Source organism: Heptranchias perlo, chromosome 14 (genome assembly GCF_035084215.1).
Source record: "Heptranchias perlo isolate sHepPer1 chromosome 14, sHepPer1.hap1, whole genome shotgun sequence".
Classification (NCBI taxonomy): Eukaryota; Metazoa; Chordata; class Chondrichthyes; order Hexanchiformes; family Hexanchidae; genus Heptranchias; species Heptranchias perlo.
Window position 1 is genome coordinate 67,791,118 of NC_090338.1, and position 27,009 is coordinate 67,818,126.

The 27,009-nt window shown below is 44.2% G+C and overlaps 1 protein-coding gene across 4 annotated transcripts in view; it reads right to left on the reverse strand.

Moving 5' to 3' along the window:
• Positions 1-243: 243 nt before the first annotated feature.
• Positions 244-27,009, reverse strand: part of ebf1a (EBF transcription factor 1a) — a 414,365-nt gene continuing 387,599 nt past the window's right edge. For 2 of the 4 annotated variants that reach the window (XM_067996542.1, XM_067996540.1), the window contains exons 12-16: positions 26,421-26,486; positions 25,724-25,901; positions 16,119-16,298; positions 11,564-11,758; positions 244-3,423 (exon numbers count right to left, since the gene is read on the reverse strand). In XM_067996542.1, coding sequence (XP_067852643.1) covers positions 3,392-3,423; positions 11,564-11,758; positions 16,119-16,298; positions 25,724-25,901; positions 26,421-26,486 — 651 coding nt within the window. In that variant the 3' untranslated portion in view covers positions 244-3,391. The remainder of the gene's footprint in view (positions 3,424-11,563; positions 11,759-16,118; positions 16,299-25,723; positions 25,902-26,420; positions 26,487-27,009) is intronic. The other 2 variants (XM_067996541.1, XM_067996543.1) reach the window with 2 other exon arrangements.

A 27,009-nucleotide genomic window follows, 5' to 3' on the forward strand; every position in this document is an offset into this window, starting at 1 on the left:
TTTCCACCCAACAAAAATACCCCCTCATCGGCTAATGACTCGATAATTAGGAACAGGAGTAGGCCATTCAGCCCCTTGAGCCTCTTCTGCCATTTAATTAGATCATGGCCGAGCTGTATCTTAATTCCATCTACTGGCCCTGGCTCCGTAACCCTTAATACCCTTGCCTAACAAAAACCTTATCAATCCCAAATGAAAGGCACAGTACAGGAATGCGATAAGAATTGAAGACAGAACACCAGGTTCACAGACAAGAAGTAACTTTAATTAAATATTGTGTAAGTTGAAAAGTTTTTTACAGCTCAAATTTCTGCAAAAAATTTATAACAATCTCTACAGTAGTTTGTTTGTCTAACCATTTATCTGTACAGTGTGTCCAACAGTTCACATAAAGGAAGTGGAAGGCAATCAGTTTAAACATGACTACAGCTGATGTTGGCAACTGGGAGGCATTGCTTCACATTTCCATCACCAAGATTTTCTTCCCGTTTCAGTGTTCAAGTCTGAAGTCTGCGGTTGACTCCTTTATATATAGTCCATCGCCAGCGGTTACACAATAGCATGTACGTACTGGTTCAGCCGAGGAGACTGAAAAGAGGTTTGGACGAGGACAGTATATCACTTGGTCAAAATGACAAATCTTTTCCATTTCCCCAAGCATCAGCTTTCGCTTTTTCCTCATTCCTCCCCTAAGAAAAATCCTCAGATTTTTCTTTTTTTTTGTTTTGTTTTTCACATCGCAAGTGAGACTCAAAATGTCCTTGTAAAGCCATTGAAATATTAGACTGGGAGCATTGCATGACTGCAGCACTGTCACACCGGGGTGTGGGTAAAATGGCAACAAAAGGAGGTACATTTCTCAGGGTAACAAAACAGTTAAAATTGTGCTTTTTTCTTTTAAAAACAAACAAAAATTCCTCATTTTAACAACATTTAAGTGTATGATTTTTCTTTCTTTTTTTGTTTGGACAATTCAGGTTCAGGGTACAATATTTGACTGAAATGAATATGCTTTTGCATTGTTAAGGCATCCGAACTGCTGGTTTATAGAATTATGATTAATGTCAAAGAAAAAGAGGGAGCGAGAGAGAGAGAGAGAGAGAGAGAGAGTGAGAGAGAGCGAGAGAAATACAAGCAGGTGGAAGTAAGAATGTATTTTCCGTAAGTTTTTTTTTTAAATGATTTTCCTTTTCTTCCCTGTTTTAATGCAGAAAAAAAGTGACCATCGCCCAGTGTGGAGAGGGTACCCCATGCATATTACTATATTTAAAACAGCGCTACCTTCCATAAGCTGAAGAGAAACAAAATTTACCGTCTTAAATCTACATAACTAAACGCTATCGATTAAGATGCTGTTTTTTTTGCCACACAATTTTTTAAAAATAACATGACGATTCAGTTCAACTTACAAAAAAAAATATAAAAATAGACGATGGCTTTTTTTTTGACATGACTTTTTAAAAAATGGGAAGCATGACCCGAACCAATACCTAGCACAATATCGACTCGATTGTAAAACAAAAATGTAAAATGATATAGCAAACAAAAACCTTTAAATCACATTTAAACAATTTCTTACTTGGGTACAATTTGTAAATGGCTTAATGTGTTGACACCTCCCATGTATTAACGTACTTACATATTAAAATGAATCCAGGGAATAAACAAATGGGGAAAAGAACACAACCCAAACAAAGCAATGTACAAATTTCCAAAGATAAATACATTATTTATAAGCATATTTTACAAAAAAACACAAATCTCGTCTTTAAACCGATGCGTGTTTAATAACGCAAGGATGTGCAAGCAAAAAAAATATGAATAGTAGTGAACTCCTTGCAGTAACGGAAAATGGGACGCAAAAAAAAAAGTTTATGCAATAAAATTCCTTGTTAATATTGAAAATTGTATTTAAGACATTGAAATGTATAAATATTTAAACAACAACTTTGGCAAAGAAAAAATTCACAAAAAATCTACAATATTTATAACTACATACAAACACAATACAGCGGAAAATTATTGGATAATGCATCATCAGACCTCTGATGGATCCTTGATAAAGTACATTAAGAGCATTCTCAATACAGTGCTAATAAAATCGCAATTTTCAAAAAAAACTCCCCCTTCATGTTTGTCCCCACACAGCACTGGTATTTTTTGATTCTGTCTACTTTTCAACCCCTGTAAATACAGCAGCTAAAACTATTTTGGGTTTTCCAGAGTCATTCACAATGTCAAAAACCCTTGTTACTGAAGTGCTGGTTGTAATACCTGTCGTCGCATCTCCTATTCCTGATTTTTTTTTGAAAAAAAGGAAACAAGACAATCGGACTCGACCGATGCCAAGGTTTGGGCAATGGGTTGAGTACTGCAGCAACTGGCTGGCATTGGTATTGGCAACACAATGAAGAAAGCACAAAAAAAAAGCCCAATATACCAGCTGATGCCATTCCTCCACACATCCCCCTCCCCGGCCCTTAAGAGATAGATCCGGGTGACCAAAGCCATTCGGTCCAGGTCAGCTCATCCTTTTAGAAAGAACCTACAGTCCCATCCCCTCATGTCAGAGCATGTAACTACTTCGTAAAGGATTCAAGGGTTTTTACCTCCTGCCCTACCCTACCAGGCAGTTCATTCCTTAAGTTCCATAATGTCAACCTTCATCATTAAGACCTGTAGGGTCTCTGCATGATAATCCTATGTCTTGTTTTGTTTTTGATATCTACAGTCTCAGCCAGCCCACAAGCAGAGATTAGTCTCCTATGAAACAGCATTAGCACTGTAACAGCTGATGCTGAATTTGGACACAGCGATATCCAGACTCAGTATCTTTCAATCCATTTACAGTTAAAAACCCCACTGTCAAATCTACAGGTTGTAACCAACTATCACACTCTAAACTCTCTACATTTTCCACCTAATAATTATCACTACTCATTTCATCTGCCTTCACACACTTTTTCGTTTCTCTCAGTCAAATCTGATTCTCTTTATAAATTAAACATCACATTCTGTTACAGTGTTCCTTCCAGAACTTTCTGAATCTAAAAGGCATTTATTGTCTTGTTAAAATGAATAAATTGGGTTTAAGCATTTGGAAAAAGTGAACATTTGTCAATGTAGAACAAACAATTTCTTTTTGTTTTCCCCACTCAAATATTTGGGACCTAACGTGTAAATTGCCGCCATGCATTCAATTCATCAGAATTGGCAAGGTTGAAGGTTAAAAAGTGTTACTGTGATTGTTTAACTCTACACAATCTCTCTCTGAAAGGCCTGAGTTAAAAGTTCCATTCGTCTGCGGGACTTGCATCTCATCTCCTCATGGAGCACAAAATTCATCGTAATTGTCAGCATATAGATGCAGTCTTCAAGGCATGGGATCTATCTACATTGGAGGAACTATCATGCCGGATATAGCTGTAAAACATAAATGGGGAAAAAGAAAACTTTTATTGAAAAGGGAAATACACAGGCAGAACTTCAGATTGAAAGACCCACTATTCACGTTTGCTAATTTTCTTCTTTTTTTCTTTCTCTCCCGCCTGTTCTGATGGTGCTGAAATGTGCTGGGTAACAATTCCACAGATGGCAGGCGCCTTCTGGTGCATTTGACAAGTGACCGTTCTTAATGCATGAGCCTAGACAGTGGGTGCTGGAAGCCTATTCGACTGTGGAGCCCGATAATACTTCTGTAGTGTCCAACCCATGAATTACTTTTGGAGCACAGTGACTGTTGTTATGTAGGTGAAGGTGTCAGCCATTCTACCCCAGCTACATCCCACAAACAGTAATGAGATGCATGACCTGTTAATCTGTTTTATAAAAATTGTCATGGTTGTATTTAGTTGGGGGGAGAATGTTAGCCAGGACACCAAGAGAATTCCATGATCTTCTTAACTTCTACCTGAACCATTCGAAGAGGTAAGCCCTTGCTTTAAATTATTATCTGATGACGGCACCTCCAACAATGCAGCGACCTCTGAGAACCCTGCTGGAATATCAACCTAGATTGGGCACTCAAACTGTCATCAGCCGCACCCTTTCCATCAGGGTTCAAATGCCAGCTGATTTATTCCATCCTCCTCCCTCCCCAGAGGTGCTGAAGCCAATTGTACCCTCCCACTTCCCAACTAGGGTTGCCAACTCTCCAGGGTTATCCCGGAATTCAAGATTAGTCTCCTGGACACTGTTTCCAGCAACCCAGTCAAGAATCATCCAATCAGGCAAAGGGGAATCTGCTCACTTTCCAATTGGCTGTGGGAAGGCGGTGTGCCGTGAGGATGGTTGAGTCAGACGACCAATGGTAGGAATGTGGGGGTGGGGCGGTTGGAGGCAGGAGGGTCATGTGATGATACCTCCAGGAATATGTCGAACCAGAGTTGGCAACCCTATCCCCAACTACCATCCAGCTGAGATTAATTAACTCAGCATAAGGTGCGGAGTTAAGCCCAAGACCTGCTGGTCTGTGTGAACCAATCACATGCTGACTTTACCAAATTGAGCCATTGGGGGAGTTTACTATTGGTATTACTGGTCCTCACTTGCTCTGATTTCCACCCCTCCCCCCCCCCCCCAGTCTTTCTTATGGTTATTTAATAAACTCAACATGCCGGGTTGTTCTTAATATCATGTAAATCACAACTCTAAACATCTAGGGGATACATTTCTGCTGTTTATGCCAATTTTCCAGGATTTCCACAGCTCTTCCAAGGAATTGTCGGTGGACAAGCAGGGGACTTTCCCCCACCACACCCCCCGCCCCCCCCCCCCCCGCAGAAATTCAGCCCCAAACAATGGTGTGTTAAAGGGGTGGTGTCTTTAAGAAAAGGTCTTTGGTGAACCTTTCTTTTGACCCACCGGTGCCGCGGAAGGTTTTCGTCGCAATTTAATGTTGTGCACAAATGACAGGATGACCTCTCTCCCTCTATTACCTCACTGTGTCACATGTTTGAATGAAATGACAAAAAGTTAACCAGACACTATTCCATGAAGACACATCAAAGTTGAAATGGTTTCGATTGGAATTGGGAAACCAAAAGACTGCTTGTGTCACGGTCCACGGTGGCCATTTTGAATGAGAGGGCTATTAATACAGCAAAAGCAAAACATCAGTGAATGTGTTTAATGTCATTACTAATGATGGATGTAAGGCAGTATCATTTAAGAAAGCTCCCCGATGAATTAGTGTAGTACTAAGCCATACAGCACAAAAGATCCAAACTCGATTGCCAGTCTGTGTTGAGCTGGCTGATCTCAGTCAGGATAGCAGCTGGGCCAGCACAACTGGCCTCAGGCTCAGGAGGGGAAGAATCAGCCACCGTTCCTGTTTAAGGACACGACTGGCTCTGATGATGGCCTCCACGGCCAAGTTGCCTGACCTCCGCTGTCCAGACTCACACTTCAGGAAGACTAAAGACTCGGGTGAGGTACGAGTGAGCAGCTTCAGGAGAGGGAGGAAGACAAATTGCCAAAAAAAAAGAGAAGAAAATAGAATAAAAATAATCGGTATCACAATGGAAACAAAGGTTGAGAAACCAGCTAAAGTGCGACAGATCTTTTTAGTCTTTTTCTTCCCTCTTTAATCTATTTGAAGTACAACTCAAGCAATTGGATGCAGTCAGAGTTCGTCTCAGCTAGTCTAATCCACCGTTAATCCTTTGAAAGATTTTCTCTCTTGCTGAAAACAAGTGTGTCCCTTTTTATATTTTGTTTTCCTACAAAATAAGCTGGATGCATCATGTGTGCGTGTGTACAAGAAAGAGCCTATAGCAACTGAACCCAATAACAAGCTGCAGTCTAGACTCCTGTGGGAACTGACCCGGTGACAGCTGAGAAACAGAGTGGTCCAACTCAGGACCAAGAGGCTTCTAAAATTCCACAAGTGGCATCCAACAGCCTGATCTCCTTTGTTGTGTAGCTGTAGCTCCTTCCGTCCTCCCTCCCCCCACCCCACCACCTCTCCGCCTCCCTTTTGGCATCTGATTTTTGTTTATCATTTCAGCACTATCAGAATCTCCCATCTCACAGTACTGGTGGCCGTCAGACCTCAAAGGAACGGAAAGCTCTTTTTTTCTCCCTCCCCTTGTTTAGCGAAATAGAATCCAGAAATGGCAACAGAATGATCTATGGGATGGTGGCAGATGAGTTTTAAAAATACCACACAGTGCTTCCGTATTCCTTGGGTGTAATTAATAACGATTGAGGGAGAGAGAACGGTAGCTTTCAGGCTTATTGATGGTCAAATTGCCTTACTTTTGTTGCATGCCTCTGCCCTCGTTTTGCTTTGCAATGAATCAATTCTTTCTTAAGAGTTCCAGTACTATTATGCTGGAGTCTTACTTTCCCTTCCCCTGTTGCAAGTCAGGTGAGAACAGGATTGGGCTTGGTTTGTGATGCAACCCAAGATAGAGAGATAGAAACTATTTTCGCTGGTTGGGGAGTCTACGATTAGGGGATATAGCCTAAAAATTAGAGTCAGGTCCTTCAGGAGTGAAGTTAGGAAACACTTCTACACGCAGAGGGTGGTAGAAATTTGGAATTCTCTTCTGCAAACGGCAGTTGATGTTAGCTCAATTGTTAATTTTAAATCTGAGATTGATAGATTTTTGTTAACCAAAGGTATTAAGGGATATGGGGCTAAGGCGGGTATATGGAGTTAGGGCACAGATCAGCCATGATCTGATTGAATGGCGGAACAGGCTCGAGGGGCTAAATGGCCTACTCCTGTTCCTATGTTCTCAAGATCTGGACAGGAGCTGTGCAACCGAAATGTGTTCCTCCTGTCCAGCCCAGGAGCACCTGGATCTTTCTATCCTAGGCCATTAAAATGGCCGGGGGTGGACAGGGGTTAGAGCCAGCAAAAGGGAGTAGGGAATTTGAGTGCAGCTTCAGGCCTCTGGGAGTGGGCCCTTCTGACTGTTGACGGAGACCAGCATGGACCAATTGCTGCTAAACAGCCTTGGGTGAGGGGGGGGAGGGGTTTGGTGGGCCCCCACACACCCTCTATAGGTGGAGGCAGAGGGTGGGGCGGGGGAGGGGGAGTGGGAATGCCATAGCAGTATGTGTAACTGATGCCCATACCCTGGCGTGCCCAGTGTGCATTCTCCGAGAAAATGAGTTGTGAGGCCAGGAACCTGCCTCATTGGTATTGGTACAATGAGCCTCAAAGCTCTGCAGGTGTAAACTCAGCACCACTCCTCTCCCCCGCACCCCACCCCCCCACACACACAAGGAAATTTCGGAATACCCAGGGCAATGTAAAGGTGGCAGAGACCCACCCCGTTTTTCCTGACCTTTGCACCAGGGAAAATACTTGTTCCTTGGGGGCAAAGGTCAGGAAAGTCAGACCCCATTATCTCTTTATGTCACTAATGAAGTGCTGCCTTGTTGAAGGTGCTGTCTTTTAAGATGGCATGTTAAATCAAGGCTCCGTCACACTGCTTCAGGTGGATGTAAAAGTTCCCACGGCACTATTTGGAAGAGGAGCAGGGGAGTTCTATCGATGTCCCGGTCAACATTTATCCCTCAGACATCACCAAAAATACAGACGAGCTGGTCATTGGTCTCATTTCCTGTTAGCGGAGCCTTGCTGTGAGCAAAATGGCTGCCTACACAACAGCAGTGCAATTCAGAAGTAATCCACTGACTGCGAAGCACTTTGGGGCATCCTGAAAAACATGATAAAGCACTATATAACTGCAATTTCTTTCTTTTAATAAGCTTCGAAAGAAAGGCTGCGACAGAGATAAAACGGTGAGCCGTCAACCAAAATTGGACAAAAATCTTCACATAGGCCTTCCTTATTATTTGCATCAAATATTAATTTATTGACACGAGAGGTCGAGGAGGCCAACCTTCCTTCGCAGCAAAATAATAAATATTTGATGCGGTGGAAGAAAATATCAGTTCGATAAGATATTATGGAACTTTCTCCTCTGCTTGTCAAGGGCACAGGGCAGACTACAAGGCATTACTGTGGTGCAAAAACCATAAACGAAGGGATAAAACAGAAGGGAAATTGGGGGCGTGAACCTCCTAATTAATGATGATGGACAAAGAGAGTGGAAGGCTGTACTGCACGCAGCCCGCCAGTTAATTAACGAGCGTTGCCACCCAGTTCTGGTCCCATGCAGTTCGAGTTACTTCAGCTCACAGACAAGTCATGCAGTGGGCGGCCTCAGTCTGACGGACAAGCCCAGTGATGTACCACAGATGGACGTTATAGTTAAAACTCCACGTTGCCACTTTTAAAAAGACAATATTCTGGCCCTGCCCCTCCACCCCCACTTCCACCCACCCATTTATTTTGTATTTTTTTTGTCCTGTGTGGTATCTTTAAACTGAGATTATTAGAAATAAAATCTGTGAGAAGATTTTTATCATAAAATTCCTGTGGGCTTTCTTTTTTTTCAAAGTCGAGAGGAAAACAATTTCAAATCCCAGGATGACTTCTTATTAGCCCACACGCAAAGGTGGCCTGTTTAATTGAGCCTCTCTCTCTCTCTCTCTCTCTCTTGTTTTGCCTTCGTGCTGACAATGTGCAATTTTTAATGTAATTGTTTCCGTCTATCGGATGTTAGTTTGGCCAGGGTTTTTTTAAAAAAAGACAAACAACTTTGTTTCATTAATCTAACATTCCCCCCCTTCCCTGAGGTCTGGGTACTGGTTGCCCTCCAGTACCTTGTCCAAGTGACCAGTCCTTCACGTGAGAGTTGAGACAGTGTCAGCGGGTTATTTGACCACAGGAGAGACCATAGGGATCACAACCAACCCCAATCCTGCCTTGGACACCCATTAAGAAGGGGTATCTTGGCTGCTTTTGATATTCCCCCTTTCTAGCCCATGGAAGCTGAAGGCAATTGTACTGAGGGAGTGTTGCATTGTCGGAGGTACCATCTTTCAGATGAGACATTAAACCACAGCCCTGTTTGCCCCTCAGCTAGACGTAAAACATCCCATGGGTCTATTCAAAGAAGAGCAGGGCAGTCTCTCCCGATATCATGGTCAACGTTTATCCCTCAACCAACACCTAAAACAGATTATCTGGTCATTTATCTCATTTGCTGTTTATGGGACCTTGCTCTGTACTAATTGGCTGCTACGTTTCCTACATTACAACAGTGACTACACTTCAAAAGTACTTCATTGGCTGTAAAGCCCTTTGGGACATCCTGAGGTCGGAAAAGGCGCTATATAAATGCAAGTCTTTCTTTCTTTTCTTCCACTGAGATCAGCTAATAGCACAGATAGGGGATGAAACCTGGGGCTTGACTAGTCTGGCTCAGTACAGCATCAGGCGGTGTATTTAAGAATTGAGCTATTTGGGGTAAGATCTACCCAATTTTCGAATATATTAACAGTGAGCTATTTCTCGGTTTTCCCTGTTGAAACCCCGGCCGGATTAGACAGGGGACATAATGTGGACACAAACAGTTGCCAGTTCAGCAGACAAGAATCAAATGATAACTTTCTTCACCGTAACTCATGGAGAGTCAGTGGCCAAGAAAACCTCCTGTTACTTTGTTCAATGGCAAGAGCAGTGTAGCTGGTATACCGCAAATTATATGGCTGTAAGATGGATACTCACTTTTTAATTATGGTGGTGTCCATTATTAATGAGCATTCTACACCAGTGTTCTCAATAGTCAAACCTCAACACTACAAACTCATGAGATGAGCAAATCAGTTCTCCGTTCCCCCCACCAAGGTCAATAACTCGCGTTGGAATAAGGTTGCATACACACTGGCAACCCTCCAGGTCCTCACTAAAGCAGCCATCCATCACGCCTTAGACCAGCGATTCAACCACGATAGGCATCACATCCACGCCCGATACTGCCCTCATTCGACATATACACATATACACACCTACACCCTCCAGGAGGGGTGGGAGTGGGTCACTGGATAGCAATCGGGACCAGGAATCTTGATTTCCCACCCCAACAACCTCCCTTCCCCCCACCCTACAAGTCTGGAGGGATTTTTGGACACTAGTCTCCCGGTGTATCAGTGGGTGAGCACACCGCACACTGTATTGCTGAAGTCAGTTTGAGGAATTGATTGTGACGTATCCTCTGAGACCAGCAATCGCTTTATCAGAGCGAGAAGTTGCCAGTCAACAAGTTTGTGGCAGTGAAGCTCCACTGCCATTTCGAAAGCAAATTCATCCGGGGCTGGGGGGTGGCTGCAGTCCCGGAACGGAGCCTCGCCAGACGGCAGCAGCAGTGGGGGAGTCTGCACTTTAGCTCCGTCTCTGATCCCCACTTCCATCTGGGGAGGCTCTGCTGCAGCTTTGCTGAATTTGCCTTTAACTGCGATGATTCGTTAATGAAATTAAAATCACTGCCCTCGTGTAACACTTGGTTGGTCATTGATAAAGGGTATGGATTGTGCCTAACAAACAATATCATTCAGCTCATTATGCTTTAAGCAAATGGTTTGTCCACGGCGATATACAGTCAGAAAATAAGGTTACTGTTCAACCTTTAGTGAGATGGAAGACAGAGGGAAGTTGGTACTAACGTAATTCAGGAGAAGGCCAGCCCTTGGAGTGACCCTGCAGTGGAGTACTTGCTAGAGTCCACAAAAGACTGGTCTGACAGTGGGGAGAGAGCGGGAAGGAGAGAGGGTGCGGGGTGGGGGGGGGAGAGAGAAAAAGAGATGATGTTAGTGATTCCAATGAAAAGAGACAACAGTCTAGCCATTCATTTGATTTAAAACAGGTAAAGCAACGGAGAATGGACAACACACTGACAAGATGCTGGTTTGGCTTTACTGCACTGTGTTAGTTTTACAACCAGGACCTGGTTTAAATCCTTATTAAGAGAGGCCCCGTAAAAGACCCTGTTTGCAAAATGCCTTGAAGTGATGATGTCGGCATGAAAGTGACTTGAGTTAGATCCCAAATGGTGGCACACAGACCAAGTCCACTGCCATTTTGCTGTTTTGGTCAACCCACAGGGAAATGATGGCGACTTCGATTTATATATATATATATATATATAGGAAGATCTATACTTAACTCTTACCCTGCTAAACAAGCAGGAATTCTGTACAGCTGTCAATACAATTGCAGTGACAAGTCTTTCAGGGTTAGCGTAATAATTGGCAGCAGACCTGATTTGCCTCCATCTTAAACTGGCCTCTTTCCTTGTGACATGACCCCTCACAGGATGACATTGGAAAAACATTTTTTTCTGTAACAAGCTATATAAAAAAAATGAAGTCTTGGTGGCACAGTGCCTTTAGAAAGATGGTAGCCAGCTAACAGGACATTTTAACTTCATTCTAACACAACAGTTGGCTACTGAGGCTTGTGCAAAATGCATTACGGATCTGGGTTGCATTACAATACTGCACGAGCTTGATAGAATGATGAGAAATCTCTAATGTCATTCGGCAGGGCCCGTCACAGTAGCAATTTATACATGTATTCCGACTTTCAAGAGCGTTTAAAATGCCTGGAATTTTTTTATTTATTACTACTATCATAATATAGATTTTCGGCCTAACCGCAGTGATTGAAACCAGCCTAGGCCTGTCGTGTGTGTGAGCTCACCTTGGAGACTGTTAGCGTTGGCGCTGGTGCAGGTCGGGGGAGGGGAGGTCTGTGGCCTCACCACCGGAGCGAAGGCGCTTTTTTGTTTCACTGCAGAGACCATATTGGCTGGCGAGAAGGAGAATATGCCAGAGGTACTGCTACAATTTGAAGGAAGGCTGGTGGAGGAGGCCATGGTAGGACTGGACGGCACTACTGCAACAAGAAAGGAGGAAATATGTCAACCATTTGGGTGCCATATATATATATTTTTTCATATATATATATATAAATATATATATGTATATGAATTTGTACATTCATCGACCATTTTCAGGATAGTTAGTCAATGATGGTGCAAGACAATTTGAGTCATTTTAAGACGTTGAGAGAAAAAAATAATTGTGTGACCACAGCCGGGTAGAACGATTTGTCGTATCTCCGCTGGGTCACTTACCTGGCGACATTGGTGACTTAACCCTTTCAAACCCTGAGTTTGCTGGTTAACTTAATTTAACCACAGAAGTGGCAAATTTAGGGTTCAGGAAGTTAAAGGAAGCAACAAAAAAAAAAGGGGACCTGTTGAGTTCACTTTTTATTTTTGTTAAGAAACATGAGAACAATTAATAAAATTGGAGGGGGGAGGGGGCAAGTGGGCAGGTTTGGTCAACGCAAAAGTGCCACGAACAGTCGAATGGCATTTACCTCACACCATGGTGTAGTTACCTCAACAGGAACAGCCCCTTCGCTTGCTTGTTTTAAAATTACAAGTGCAGCATTTTCCACTTGGGCGACCGAGGAATTGCTTTGGCCGTATATCAATAGCTCGCCTGCAGTGAGTGTTCAGTTTAGTCATTCCCCCATCACCCTGCTCTTACATCTTCATATCCCTTCCATTACCCTGCACGTCTGTCAACGCCGACTGTTTTTTTAATCAGACAACACACTCGCGAGTACAAGAAAAAGAAGTAATCGATTGATGAATATTAGAGCTCCGCAAACAGCAGCCACTGATAGAAAAATGTCTTTAGCTAAGGTTACCACTACTCCTTGTAATGCGAGCAAAGTGCTGGTAGTTTAATCGTTACTCATGCAATTAGTTTATTGATTTAATTAAGAATGACGCCTTTTAATTAGAGAGCCCGACTGAGACGGTGTCTGATGGGACAGGTCAGGTATTAGTGACCCTGGACTATCACCAACCTCCCTTTTATTTTAAAGAGACAGTGTCCCCTTTTAGCCAGCCTGTGAGAGATAGTTCTTTGAACTTCCAGCAGCCGACTTCAATCCAGCCCATGTATAAATATAGAAGTGAAGTTCGCGTGGAAGAGAACATCTGCGGTTTCTAGTCTTGGACATTGTAGGCTCATTATGGAACTGAAGTCTCGAGCTACACTGAACAGGCTCAGTGAAGGACTAAAAAATATCAGGCCGCTGAAATTGTTCAGCTATAGGGCAGCTAGGCATTGCATTTTTACTTGTGATTAATTAGCAATGATGTCGAAGTGTTCAAAATTGAGAGAAATCTTTGATTTATAAATTTGAAGGAATATAAGTGAAAGCATCTATATAAGTGTGTTCATGAAGGGACTAGACTTGCTTGCTTAGATTTTCCAATTATTTTGACACAGTGGTAACCCATCTATTTTAAGGGGTCGTTAAATCTAGGATGCTGCATGCGAGGACTTGAAGGTTTAATAAACACCTACCCACAGTGCAGTACGCTGGAAGTCAACACACAAAACATCAAAACTGACAATAACAATGTAATGAAGACGGTTTCTGAGCATGGGGTTAACAATGAGCCACATTTCTGTAAGCTGAGGAGTCCCATCCCTTTAGAGTGTTGTTACACAATCTGACAGCACAAAGAGGTACCCCTGATGCAGCAACCACAAAGAACAGACGCAAAATCCTCCGGAATCTTCCATAAAACTAGTTCCAGTTTAAAGCGAGACCTGAACGTTTGCTAAAGCCAATGATGATAACCCAATGATTTTTTGCCTTTCCCAGGAGATTACATGGCTGCAGCGGGTGGTGGGAGTGGGGGTCGGAAGTGTCTAGTCACGACGCTCCAGCCATCAAGAGTGTGGGGCAGGCTTGATAGACTACCTGGTCTTTTCCTGCCCATCACTTTCATATGTCCATATGTAAGATGTCATGTCACTTGATGACATCCCCCTATCTGCTCCATTTCAGTCTCTTCTTTTCTCCTCTCTTAAAGACACTAGGATATAGTTCTCCAGAACTTCACCCAAGCTTGATCCTGTTCTCACCTAACATTCACATACACACACACACACACACACACACTTTCAATTGGGAGCAGGAAACATAGCCAATTCCCCTCCCCCTTGCCCCCCTCACTGGGGGTTTAAGGCTAATTGCCAGAACCCAACTCCTGCCTTGGTTGAGATCAACAAGCTTAGCACAGAATGGGAAATGAACACCATGCTTGGCTTCTCCCTTCCCAGCATTGTAGAGTCCAGTTTCAACCCTTAGTCTTGTTAGTTTTTGATTTCACAATTACCTGACCCCAACTTTGTTTTAAATAAATCTCTTCACTAATTATCACTGAGGTAAGGGAGATGGTACACAGGAGATATTCCATGATACTGATACATAGATAGACAGGAGCAGCTCAATGGTGAGTCCTTGTAGGCCTCACTACAAAGAGCAGAATTGTTGACTGATGGGTTAACAAGGGCAGATTTTGTGACTGTGTGCTACTAGTGAGAAGTCTTGCCTGTCAGCTGCCCGTATGTGGAAATGGCTCCTTCCACAGTTTTCCGTCCATGATGTTAATGGGCTGAAGTTCTCGGGCGCCGTGCCCGTGTTTTCCCAGTACGTGCAGCCAACGAATGACACTTTCTAACGGTAAACGGTATCTGTGAAATTTGGCTCCACGGCATTTATTTCCAAACTCAGAGCCTTTGATCAGGCAGCGAAACCCTGTGCAGATGATTCCACTCTTAAGGAAAACTGAGTCAGCAAGTGCAAAGAAAATCCATGCTCAATCTAACTTCTGCTGCTCAATTACTGGACGCTAAGGATGTTGTGACACAGACCAGGGATCACACCTGTGACTCTCCTGGTCTAAATGGCTCATTCCACAGTGGGCAATACATTTACCAACTGAGGTATTGGGGGCAGATTCATACACTGATATTTAAAGGTTGTAATCTAACTATATTTCAATCCCCTGCCCTGGATGGCGCTGACCATCCTTGCATTCCCTCTGTCGTGAAAGACAGAGATGAATGGTGTGTCCCTTAAAGTCAGGTGTCTTTTCTTGTTAACAGAATTGTTCCTATTTCTGAAGAGTCAAGAGACTATTGAAGGAAATAAACACTAGCTTGACAGAAATTCTGATATTAGGCCCACAGCCTATCAGCCTCCATTCCTCAAATCCACCTCCTTTTATCTAAATTGAGTTGGGTCAGGGTTGAAAAGGTCAAACCTTTGTGATGGACAAAAGCTGTGGTGGCAGCAATCTAAATATCCATACCTTACTCAAAAATCCTGGAACTCCCTTCCTAACAGCTCAGTGGGAGAACCGTCACCACACGGACTGCAGCGGTTCAAGAAGGCGGCTCACCACCACCTTCTCAAGGGCAATTAGGGATGGGCAATAAATGCCGGCCTCGCCAGCGACGCCCACATCCCATGAACGAATAAAAAAAAGAACCAAGATTTTCTTTTTGCAAACAAATCCATAAATTTTCTATTAAACTCAATAGAAAGTTATAGGTCAATTTTAATTCTCATTGAATAAAGCTGCATCTTAAGTTACTAACTCTCTCTTTACTCCCATACCTTTTTCTTCACATTTCACTGATAGCCACGTACATTCGCTGGGAATTTCCTCGGGGGTTTCTACCGATCTTACAGCGTCAAAGTTACAGAGTCCGATCGGGAGAATCCCCCAAGAAAATTCCCGGGGATTGTCCCTAGTACATGATTATTCCAAGGACAATCTGTACGCAACTTCCAGTGAAGTGTGAATGTCGGTCTGCTCCTGAAATCAATTAGAGCTTAACTGCCTCCTCCCTGGGGTTAGGAACAAGCAACAGGAAATGATTGGCTTCCTTTCTCTATTTTTGTTTTGCATCTGTAATAAAGTGTGATGTCTGGAATGTGACAGGCTCGAACCTGATGGGCTATCTGTTGGATAACCTTACATTGATAACTTGGCTACCTCCAAAGATTGATAAGAAAGGTTTGACCTTTCCAAGCTGTGTAAATGGTTTTGATAGCTATCAACGTCCTAAGTTTAAAACTAAGCTGAGATCTTGCATGGTACGCCATTAAGTAGAATGATAAAATACTTGCTCAAAATGTAAGAGAAACTTTTCTGTAACAGTCGAGCAAAATAATCATATATTATACTGGCTCAGAGCAAATACATCACTGATTGAAAAGTACAGAAACACATGGGATATTTCGCTTATGTATAGAGGGGTCATAATGCTAATGTTACTCAGCTTTTAGTGAGCCCCCAGTGGGATATGATATTGTTCCAGCAGGTAGGCCAATTAATAAGTGTAGGGTCTAGTGCATGTCTGTTTTTACTTACTGGCATATGGCGAATTGGCAGCAGACCCATTGAGAAATCCAGGAGAACCTCCCAGGTTGGACATCCCAGCGTTTCCATATCCATTCATACTCGTTGTCACGGAATTGTAGTTTGTCTGCTGTGGAGTGGAGCTCGGCACATATCCATGAGGAGACACACTGCTTGCGTTGCGAGTAAAACCTTTATTGAAGGAAGAACATATAAATACACATCATCATCATCATCTCTCTTCCGTGGCTGCAGCCCTTGATGATCTGAAGCTCTCATTCTCATTCGCTATTAAAGGATGTTATTTCAAAGACCTGGCAGCTAAAACACTACAGCGTTGATAAAATTGACTGGGCAATGCTTGAAGCCTTATCTTTGTTAATGTTTGAGCTGTGGCTTCTGATAGAGAGCACGGCGTGAAGGGAAAACAGTGCAGGAAGGTTTACGAGCCCCTTGTTTGCATGGATTTGTTTGATTGACCAAGGAGAAACCATGTTGGAAGATATCAATCTGATGAACCGTCCCAACCTTTTGAAGGAGTTGGTGTGTATGCTGGTGGGTTACAAAGGGGAAGGAAAATTACCTCAGAATGCTTTCTTAAAAATAAAACAAGTAAGATTGCATTCTCTTTGTTGCTCTAGACTGAGATTCAAAGCTCTAAAAAATTGCCTGTTTCCACATATCTTGACCTTGTCACAGTACTCAAGCTATTAATCCTGATTCAGAGCAGATAACAGCAACAGTGCAGAAATAGCTACAGAGATGTCAAAATATTGAGATGTTCTGATAGCAACGAGGGTGAGGTAGACCATAGCAAAGCTTTTTAATACAGGCGAAGGTTGCATCTCCATGGACAAAAAAGATTGGATTAACAAGATACAGTATTCTAATCTTGAATATATCACAATGCAATAGCCTTTACTGTTCTATCCTCTAAGATAACACAAACTGTAAATTGACAAATATTTATATTTCTGTCTAACACAAAACACCCTCAAATTCCCAAGTTGGCTCAGTTTGGAATGGCACTGCCCAATGTTTGAGCTGTAAAGAGCAGATGGGCTATAAGCTTCATCCCCATAAGAGGAGAGAGTTAGTTCACCTCAGCTGGGATAGTGGTGGGAGCTCCACAATTGGCTTCAATTGGCATTGATTAGGGAGGGGAAACATCAGGGTTCCTGGATTGCTCCCCCCCACCCCGACCCCAGACAAGTAGAATAGCCTGCTGACTATTAAGGCTCACACATGAAGATGTCCATTTGGGGAAGGTATTAGACGGTAGCTGTTAACTGTGGACTGACCCCCAGCAAGAGTCAGCATTTTGTAGAGAGAGAAAAGTGGAAAAATATTCAAGGGAACGCCCTCTTTCTAACACATCCCTTACTGTAGCATTGTACGACTGTACCATGTCTAGAGGTATATTAAATTGACCCCATGCACTAAACTGTGCTTAAATAACAAGTCACTCTTGTGCTCAAACTCCAAATGCAGTGCTGTTTTTGAGAGGAAATAAATAATGAGCTGTAATCCTACAGAAGATGAGGAGAAGCAATATAAACTAAATGGTACAATTTTAAATGGGGTACAGGAACAGAGAGACCTGTGGGTGTATGTACACAAATCTTTGAAGGTGGCAGGTCAAGTTAAGAAGGTGGTTTAAAAAAGTGTATGGGATGCTGGGCTTTATTAATAGAGGCATAGAGTACAAAATCAAGAAAGTTATACTAAACTTTTATAAAACACTGGTTAGGCCCCAGCTGGAATATTGTGTTCAGTTCTGCGCACCACACTTTAAGATGGATGTCAAGGCCTTAAAGAGGGTGCAGAAGAGATTTATTAGAATGGTGCCAGAGATGAGGGACTTCAGTTATGTGGAGAGACTGGAGAAGCTGGGGTTGTTGTCCTTAGAACAGAGAAGGTTAAGGGGAGATTTGATAGAGGTGTCCAAAATCATGAAGGGTTTTGACAGAGTAAATAAGGAGAAACTGTTTCCAGTGGCAGAAGGGTCGGTAACCAAAGGACACAGACTTAAGGTGATCGGTAAAAGAAACAGAGGCGACATGAGGAAACATTTCTTTACGCAGTAAGTTGTAATGATCTGGAATGCATTGCCTGAAAGGGAGGTGGAAGCAGATTCAATAATAACTTTCAAAAGGGAATTCGATAAATACTTGAAGGGAAAAAAATTGACAGGGCTATGGAGAAAGGGAATGGGACTAATTGGATAGCTCTTTCAAAGAGCCGACACGGGCATGATGGGCCGAATGGCCTCCTCGTGTGCTGTAACATACGATGATAAGGTGAAGAACCACCACCGGCAGAGATGCAAGAACTGGGAGTGAACTTTGATATCCAGCTTTTGTGGGACAAGAGAGGCGAAGGCGTGTTTGTTGTGGATCTAGTTGCAGTGGCCTCTTTCCATCTTGAGGTCTGTGCTGTGTGCTTGAAACCTATCATTAGCTCACTCTCATCAAGAAAAATGAGTGGAAGTGTTAGGAGGGAGGCCAATCAAAGTAAATCACAGTGTAGTCACATAGTGTTATTATAGAGAAATAGCAATACTTCAGCTGCAAGCAGGGGGTAATTCCTCACTGCCTAGCTACAGCAGACTTGTGAAGTAGCATCTAATATACCACGTTAGGTACTGATCAATCCTTCTCTTTGGAGCTTAGTGAATCCTGACTTTTCTCCAGTCTTCCATATAAATAATTCAAGTCTTTTCAAATCTGCTTTAGAGGTTGCTGCCTGGCTTGGTGTCTCTGTCCTCTAATAGCAGAACCTCCAGCTGTAATGCTTTTATTGACACTCGTCTGGTGTGGGCTTGTCTATGTAGAAGGAATGGTTGTTATTAATGTTAAAAAAACATGATTTACATGACAATTACCACTGATACTTTTCTTTCCCAAGGAATGCGATGTTTCAGGGATGCAAATTACAGAACAGGAGACCTGAGGGGAGATTTTCTGCTTTAGCCAGGACCACACATCGGGAAACTGTGCAACTCCAGTCCATGTTGTTCCGGCCATTATATTTTAACCCGACAGAAAATCATGAACTGGGGGTGTGTAATTTCCTGCCATACACCAGGAGCAACAAAGCAGAAAATCTCCCTTATGAAGGGAGAGGAAGAAAGCTTTTAGGACGAAAGCATCCGAAGGGATGGGATGATGCAACTGGTTTAGGCAGTGTCCTTTTACCTCTGAGCATCATCTTAAATCCAGCCCCTGACTGATGCGATGGAAGTCTCCTCTCTCTCACTGCTGGCTTTAAGGGCCTCAGTTGAAATGAGTTTTAACATTTCTCAACCCAATCCTTTCTCATTGTGGGGCCCACAGCACAACAGTAATTTGACACTATTTGGCCATCTCATCCAAAGACGGCGTAAGGACGGCTGATTTTGGAAATGGAAAATAATTCCACGTGGGCGCAGTAGGATTGGATCTATTGAGGTTGGGACTGAGGCATGTTGTTGCGACAGAATAGAGGAGGCTTGACTCTGTACTTGAAGCCTAACTAAAGCCAACCTGGCCTTTACAACTCAGGCTCAGACATCCTTCACTTTGATATACACAATAATTCACCAAAAAAAAATCCATAACAAACTCATCACTTGTGTCAAATTGAGATAAAAAAGAATGCAACTACAGATGCAGCAGAGTTTTTATTACAGGGCAATTAAGAAAACTTAAGGTTTGATAAGATGGAACTTCAGTTTTGGAGATGGGACTCTTGTGACTCGATTTAAGTCCTCAGACATACTTCTTTTGACTCATCAAGCCTGCCATTGACTGTCTACAAATTGCTGTTTCATGAACTCTGCCAACCTGAAAGTCCTGAGGAAAGGTTCAGCATTGTTTGAGGAAGTAACAACTTTGAGGAAGTAACAAGCAATGTGGATAAAGGGGATCTTGTGGATGTGGTGTACTTGGATTTCCAGAAGGCTTATGACATGGTGCCACATCAAAGGCTACTACACAAAATAAGAGCTCATGGTATGTGGGTAACATATTAGCATGGATAAAAGATTGGTTAGCTAACAGGAAACAGAGAGTAGGCATAAATGGGTCATTTTCAGGTTGGCAAGATGTAACGAGTGAAGTGCCACAGGGATCAGTGCTTGGGCCTCAACTATTTACAATCCATATCAATGACTTGGATGAAGGGACTGAATATATGGTTGCTAATTTTGCTGATGACACAAAGGTAGGAAGGAAAGTAAGTTGTGAAGAGGACATAAGGATGGATATAGATAGGTTAAGTGAGTGGGCAAAAATTTGGCAGATGGAGTATAATGTGGGAGAATGTGAACTTGTCCACTTTGGCAGGAGGATAGAAAAGCAGTATATTATTTAAATGGAGCGAGATTGCAGAACTCTGAGGTACAGAGGGGTGTCCTAGTACACGAATCACAAAAAGTTAGTATGCAGGTACAGCAAGTGATTAGGAAGGCAAATGGAATGTTGTCTTTTATTGCAAGAGGCATGGAATATAAAAGTAGAGATGTTTTGCTACAGTTGTACAGGGCATTGGTGAGACCACATCTAGAATACTGTGTGCAGTTTTGGTCTCCTTATTTAAGAAAGGACATAATTGCTTTGGAGGCGGTTCAGAGAAGGTTCACTCGACTGATTCCTGGGACGAGGGGGTTATCTTATGAGGATAGGTTGGACAAGTTGGGCTTGTATACATTGGAGTTTAGAAGAATGAGAAGTGATCTTATTGAGGACTTGAAGGGGTAGATGCTGAGAGGATGTTTCCCCTTGTGGGAGAGACTAGAACAAGGGGCCACAGTTTAAAAATAAGGGGTCTCCCATTTAGGATGGAGGTGAGGAGAATTTTTTTCTCTCAGAGGGTCATGAGTCTGTGGAAGTCCCTTCCCCAGAGAGCGGTGGAGGCAGGGTCATTGAATATTTTTAAGGCTGAGTTAGATAGATTCCTGATTAACAAGGGAGTCAAAGGTCATAGTAAGTGGACGGGAAAGTAGGGTTGAAGTCACAATCAGATCAGCCGTGATCTTATCAAATGGCAGAGCAGGCTCGAGGAGCTGAATGGCCTACTCCTGCTCTTAATTCGTATGTTCGTATGAATGCTCGTATTGTTTCACCCTACCCAAAAGGATAATCAAGGAGACTCCAGGATATCTTCCCAAACCCACAATCTGCATTGTTCAACCTTGACTAGTTGACCTCTAAGCTATGATACTTCCATGGTCCCTGCAGCTTGGGACCCAATGGGCATAATTTTAACGTGGAGAGGAAAGGGAGCAAAGGGGGAAAATAATCGGAAGCGAAACCTGAAAGTTAAATTAGGGGGACGCAATCTGCGATCAGGCTGGCTGGCTGGCTGTTGGGCGGGAATCGGAGAGGAGGGAGGGAGAGGTCATGGCCATGGAGGTGGGGGGTGGGCCTTGGAGGATTGGTGGGAGCCGTGGAGGACATTGGGGGGGGCCGTGGAAGACATCGCAGGATGGGAGGCGATCAGGTCGCCAGAAGATCGGAGGACATCGAGAGAAGATCGGAGGACGTCGAGAAAAGATCGGAGGACGTCGAGAGAAGATCGGAGGGCATCGAGAGAAGATCGGAGGATGTCAAGAGAAGATCGGAGGGCATCGAGAGAAGATCGGAGGATGTCAAGAGAAGATCGGAGGGCATCGAGAGAAGATCGGAGGACGTCGAGAGAAGATCGGAGGGCATCGAGAGAAGATCGGAGGATGTCAAGAGAAGATCGGAGGGCATCGAGAGAAGATCGGAGGGCATCGAGAGAAGATCGGAGGATGTCGAGAGAAGATCGGAGGGCATCGAGAGAAGATCGGAGGGCATCGAGAGAAGATCGGAGGACGTCGAGAGAAGATCGGAGGACGTCGAGAGGAGATTGAGGACGTCGAGAGGAGATCGGAGGGAGTCGAGACGAAATCGGAGTACATGGAGAGAAGAAGGACATGATGAGAAGATCGGAGGACGTCGAGAGAAGATCAGAGGACATCGAGAGAAGAGCGGAGGATGTCGAGAGGAGATCGGAGGGAGTCGAGAGGAGATTGGAGGACATGGTGAGAAGATCGGAGGACATGGAGAGAAGATCGGAGGACGTCAAGAGGAGATCAGAGGACGTCGAGAGGAGATCAGAGGACGTCAAGAGAAGAGCAGAGGACACCGAGAGGAGAGCGGAGGACGTTGAGAGGAGAGTGGAGAATGACGAGAGAAGAGCAGAGGGATTCGAGAGAAGAGTGGAGGACATCAAGAGGAGATCAGAGGACATCGAGAGGAGATCGGAGGACGTCGAGAGGAGAGCGGAGGACGTCGAGAGGAGAGCGGAGGACACCGAGAGGAGAGCGGAGGACGTCGAGAGGAGAGCAGAGGACGTCGAGAGGAGAGCGGAGGACGTCGAGAGGAGAGCAGAGGACACCGAGAGGAGAGCGGAGGACGTCGAGAGGAGAGCGGAGGACTTCAAGAGAGGAGAGCGGAGGACGTCGAGAGGAGAGCGGAGGACTTCAAGAGAAGAGCGGAGGACACCGAGAGGAGAGCGGAGAATGACGAGAGAAGAGCAGAGGGATTCGAGAGAAGAGTGGAGGACATCAAGAGGAGATCAGAGGACATCGAGAGGAGATCAGAGGACATCGAGAGGAGATCGGAGGACGTCGAGAGGAGATCGGAGGACGTCGAGAGGAGAGCGGAGGACGTCGAGAGGAGAGCGGAGGGAGTCGAGAGGAGAGCGGAGGACGTCGAGAGGAGAGCGGAGGACGTCGAGAGGAGAGCGGAGGGAGTCGAGAGGACAGCGGAGGACGTCGAGAGGAGAGCGGAGGACGTCGAGAGGAGAGCGGAGGACGTCGAGAGGAGAGCGGAGGATGTCGAGAGGAGAGCGGAGGTCAGGAGGAATGGAAGGGTCTCGGCCATCGGGTTCGGGGGGGGGATCCGCCATCAGGAGGAGTTGGACATTGGGGGGGTCCACCATCGGGTGGGGTCTCCACTAACGGCAGTGGAGGCTTGTCCACCATGGGGTGGGGGCCGACTGATCCCGGGGGTCTGATCGCGCCAGGGGAGCTGGACCTGGATGAAGCACTCCTGCTCCTCCTGGCCCACAAGCAGAGCAATAAAGGCACTCACCTCATGGATGCTTCTCGCCTGCTTTCACCTGGCGTTAATCAGAAGCGATGGGAAACCCGAACAGGTAAGGTTAAATTCGTTTTACATTTGTAATAGACAGAAAATGAAATGCCTTAACATTGGAATGAGGTACATTGCTCCTTTAAGTATCGTCCCGTCGGCTTTGAGTGGGGATGGGACTTCCGGGTTTCTCTTAGGCGCATGCATCCTAACACACCTGGGTCAAACCCAGAAGTTGGAGCCGGAATGCGTTCCCGCTCCAAAAATCAACTATTTTTACTACCCACCCACCCGTCCTTGGGGGTTAAAATTATCCCCAATATGTCCCAGAGAGTATTAAACATCTTATCCATAGCCACCTTTATAGCATTGATTGACAGTTCGATGAATCCATTTAAACATATTTCCAACTCACACTGGCGCAAGTGTGCATCTTGTCTTATGTGTCAATGTCAAAAGGATAACAATCATCCTTTAAAAACTAATAATTATTGCTTTTAAATTCAGAATGGAGCATTTGCTGGGAAATGATTAGCTGTTTCTGGCATTTTCTCAAGCCAAAGGGCCTGGAGTTTGACCTACAGTCTGGAGCAGACCTTGGGTAATTATTTATTCGGCTCTTGATTCGTTCCAAAACCTGATAACATGGGAACTACCCATATCACTAACACCTTCGATGGATTCAATGAAGAAATGTTGCCATCGCAGTCTATAAGGGCCAGTCCTGCTGAAGATAAACACACAAGGACCGATTTTCCAAAAGGCACTAGTGCTGGGAGCCTCATGTATCGGGAAATGGCGGGCATGCTGCCTATGCTTTATCGATCTGTTAAAATTAATGGACGGAAAAGTTGTGCACGTGGGCTTTTAATTTCCTGATATACACAGGTGGTGAGAAGTGCACCTTCAGAATAACCAACCCTATACCCTACAGGAATCCTGGGTTTCTTATCGGCCCACTCATCATTTTCTCCTCGAGTTTCAGTGGAGTGTTTTTTTTTTCCCTAACCTTTTACTGGGATCACAATCTGGAAGAGCTTATCGCTCCCAGAGAAGCTCCAAAATGCTGCATCAAGGCGTGGTGGGTTACGAGTCTCCTAAGCCCCTCGTTTTCAGACGTGGCACTCTGGGCAGTTGTCAAGTGTAAAGGAGGCTAGTCCCCACAGGAAGGAGAAAACAATCTGCAGGATCATTCGTTTCATTAAACCTATAGGTTTCATTCACAGTCCGAATACGAGATGCCTCCCTTTCTCTTACTGCACAGCAAGAAAAGAACCTACAGGCTGAATCCCTGCTCAGGGACTGTGCCGTAGCTGGGCAGGCCACGAATGGAGACCCAGGGCTTCGCCAAGGCCCACAGGTGGCAGGTGGCCTGCACACAGGTCTAGGCCGTATTATGTGCATCAGCAATATAGAGGCACCATTATTAAAGCCCTCAATAGCAGTTCCAAAAGTCATGTAAGTTTTCATGATCACAAAATTCTGTCAAGCTATTTTAGCAGTGAAATCTATTTATAGTATTTGTCAATAGACAGTGTGCTGCAAAATGTTCACTGCTAAAATTAAATCTCAAAGTAGTACATCATCACAGTGCCATCAAGCACAAAAATTTTTTAAGTCTGTCTGCAATATGAAGTAGTCGATGCTAACGTTTAATTTTACAGTGTGTGCTGTGAACGGTTTATTAAAATCATTGTACGCAGTGTATCCATTTTATAGTGTGTGCTGTGAACGGTATATTAAAATCATTGTACGCAGTGTATCCAATTACAGAGCGTACTATGAACGTAATATTACAATCATTGTATGCAGTGTATCCATTTACAGTGTGTGCTATGAATGGTATATTACAATCATTGTATGCAGTCTATCCATTTTACACTGCATGCTATGAACGGTACTTTACAATCATTGTATGCAGTGTATCCATTTACAATGTGTGCTATGAACGGTATATTACAATCATTGTATGCAATGTTTCCACTTTACAGTGTGTGCAATGAATGGGATATTACAATCATTGTATGCAATGTATCTATTTACAGTGTGTGCTATGAATGGTATATTTATCATTGTATGCAGTGTATCCATTTTACATATTACAATCTTGTATGCAATGCATCCATTTATAGTGTGTGCTAGGAATGGGATATTACAATCATTGTGTGCAATGTATCCATTTTACAGTGTGTGCTAGGAATGGGATATTACAATCATTGTATGCAATGTATCCATTTACAGTTCGCGCTATGAACAGTATATTATGATGATTGTATGCAATGTATCCATTTACAGTGTGTACTAGGAATGGTATGTTATGATGATTATATGTAGTCATTATAATTTTAAAAATCCTCAATGACAGTCTATGGGATTATTCTCTTATTTTCCCTATGTTGTCTACCTATCACAATAAACTTTGGGAGGGGGGGGGGGGGGGGTTGGGGAGGGGTGCAGTTGGCGTCTAGAAGCCTATTCCATAATGGAGACGATTCCATTGCACGTGTCAAGTCTTACCCTGATTGGCAGCCTGCGAGGATTCAGACACATTGACAGCCAGCTGACCGCTGAAGGAGTTGACTCCCATCATTCCTGCGTGGACAGATGTGTTGCTGAGAGCTGGGAGCTGGTTGTGGTTTCGAGGGACACTGTAGAGGGCCTCTGCAATGTCAGCTGCTCGCTTCAGGATAATTTCCTACCAGACATTTTGAAGACAAAGAAGTTGTTAACCTCAAGTGCAATAAAAAAAAGTTGACTGTCAATAAGAAGAAAAACTGTCTGCAACAGTAAAACAATACGATGGTGCGTGAAAGGATTCAACGGTTATATTCATAACCTCCTAACTCCTTTCCTCCCCTTTCCATGTTTCTTCCCTCCCCTCTCTCAGGCATGGTGTCAGCCTTAGCTTGGTGGTGGAACTCTCGTATCTGAGTCAGAAGGTCATGGGTTCAAGTCCCACTGCAGAACTTGAGCACATAACCTAGGCTAGTACTTCAGTGCAGTACTGAGGGAGTGCAGCGCCCAGCCCTCAGTTCCAGTGTCCCAACCCTTGGTACTGATGTCTCAGCCCTTGGTCCCAGCCTTTGATGCCTCAACCCTTGATTCTAGTGTCTCAGCCCTTGATGCCTCAACCCTGGGTTCCAGTGTCCCAGTCCTCGGTCTCGGTGTGCCAGTGTGTTATCTTTATACAATTATACACTGAAGTAGCCATTACCTGGTTATTATGTGGCATGCCATATAGTGCCTCCACCAAGTCAGCCGCCCTCTTCAGTATAACTTCCTGTAGAAGAAAAGCACCAAGATTCCCATCTTAGATCTCCAATAGATTGTTTTTATTCAGTGTATTCAGACACACTAACCCTGATTTTAACTGAATCCACCCAATGGGAACGGGGCAAGTTCGTGTTCGGTTTCGGGTCCGGATCTGCATTTGGGTTCGGTTTCGGGTTCAGGTTTGGGTCTGGGTCTGGGTTCAGGTTTGGGTCCGGAGCCAGGTCGGGTTCAGGTTTGGGTCCGGATCCGGGTTCAGGTTTGGGTCCTGATCCATGTCCAGGTTCAGGTTTGGGTCCGGATCCGGGTCCAGGTTCAGGTTTGGGTCCGGGTCTGGGTTCAGGTTTGGGTCTGGGTCTGGGTCCGGATTCAGTTTCGGGTTCGGGTCCGGGTTCAGGTTTGGATTCGGGTCCGGGTTTAGGTTTGGGTCCGGATACGGGACTGGGTTCAGGTTTGGGTCCGGGTCTGGGTTCAGGTTTGGGTCCGGGTCTGGGTTCAGGTTTGGGTCCGGGTCCAGGTTCGGTTTCAGGTTT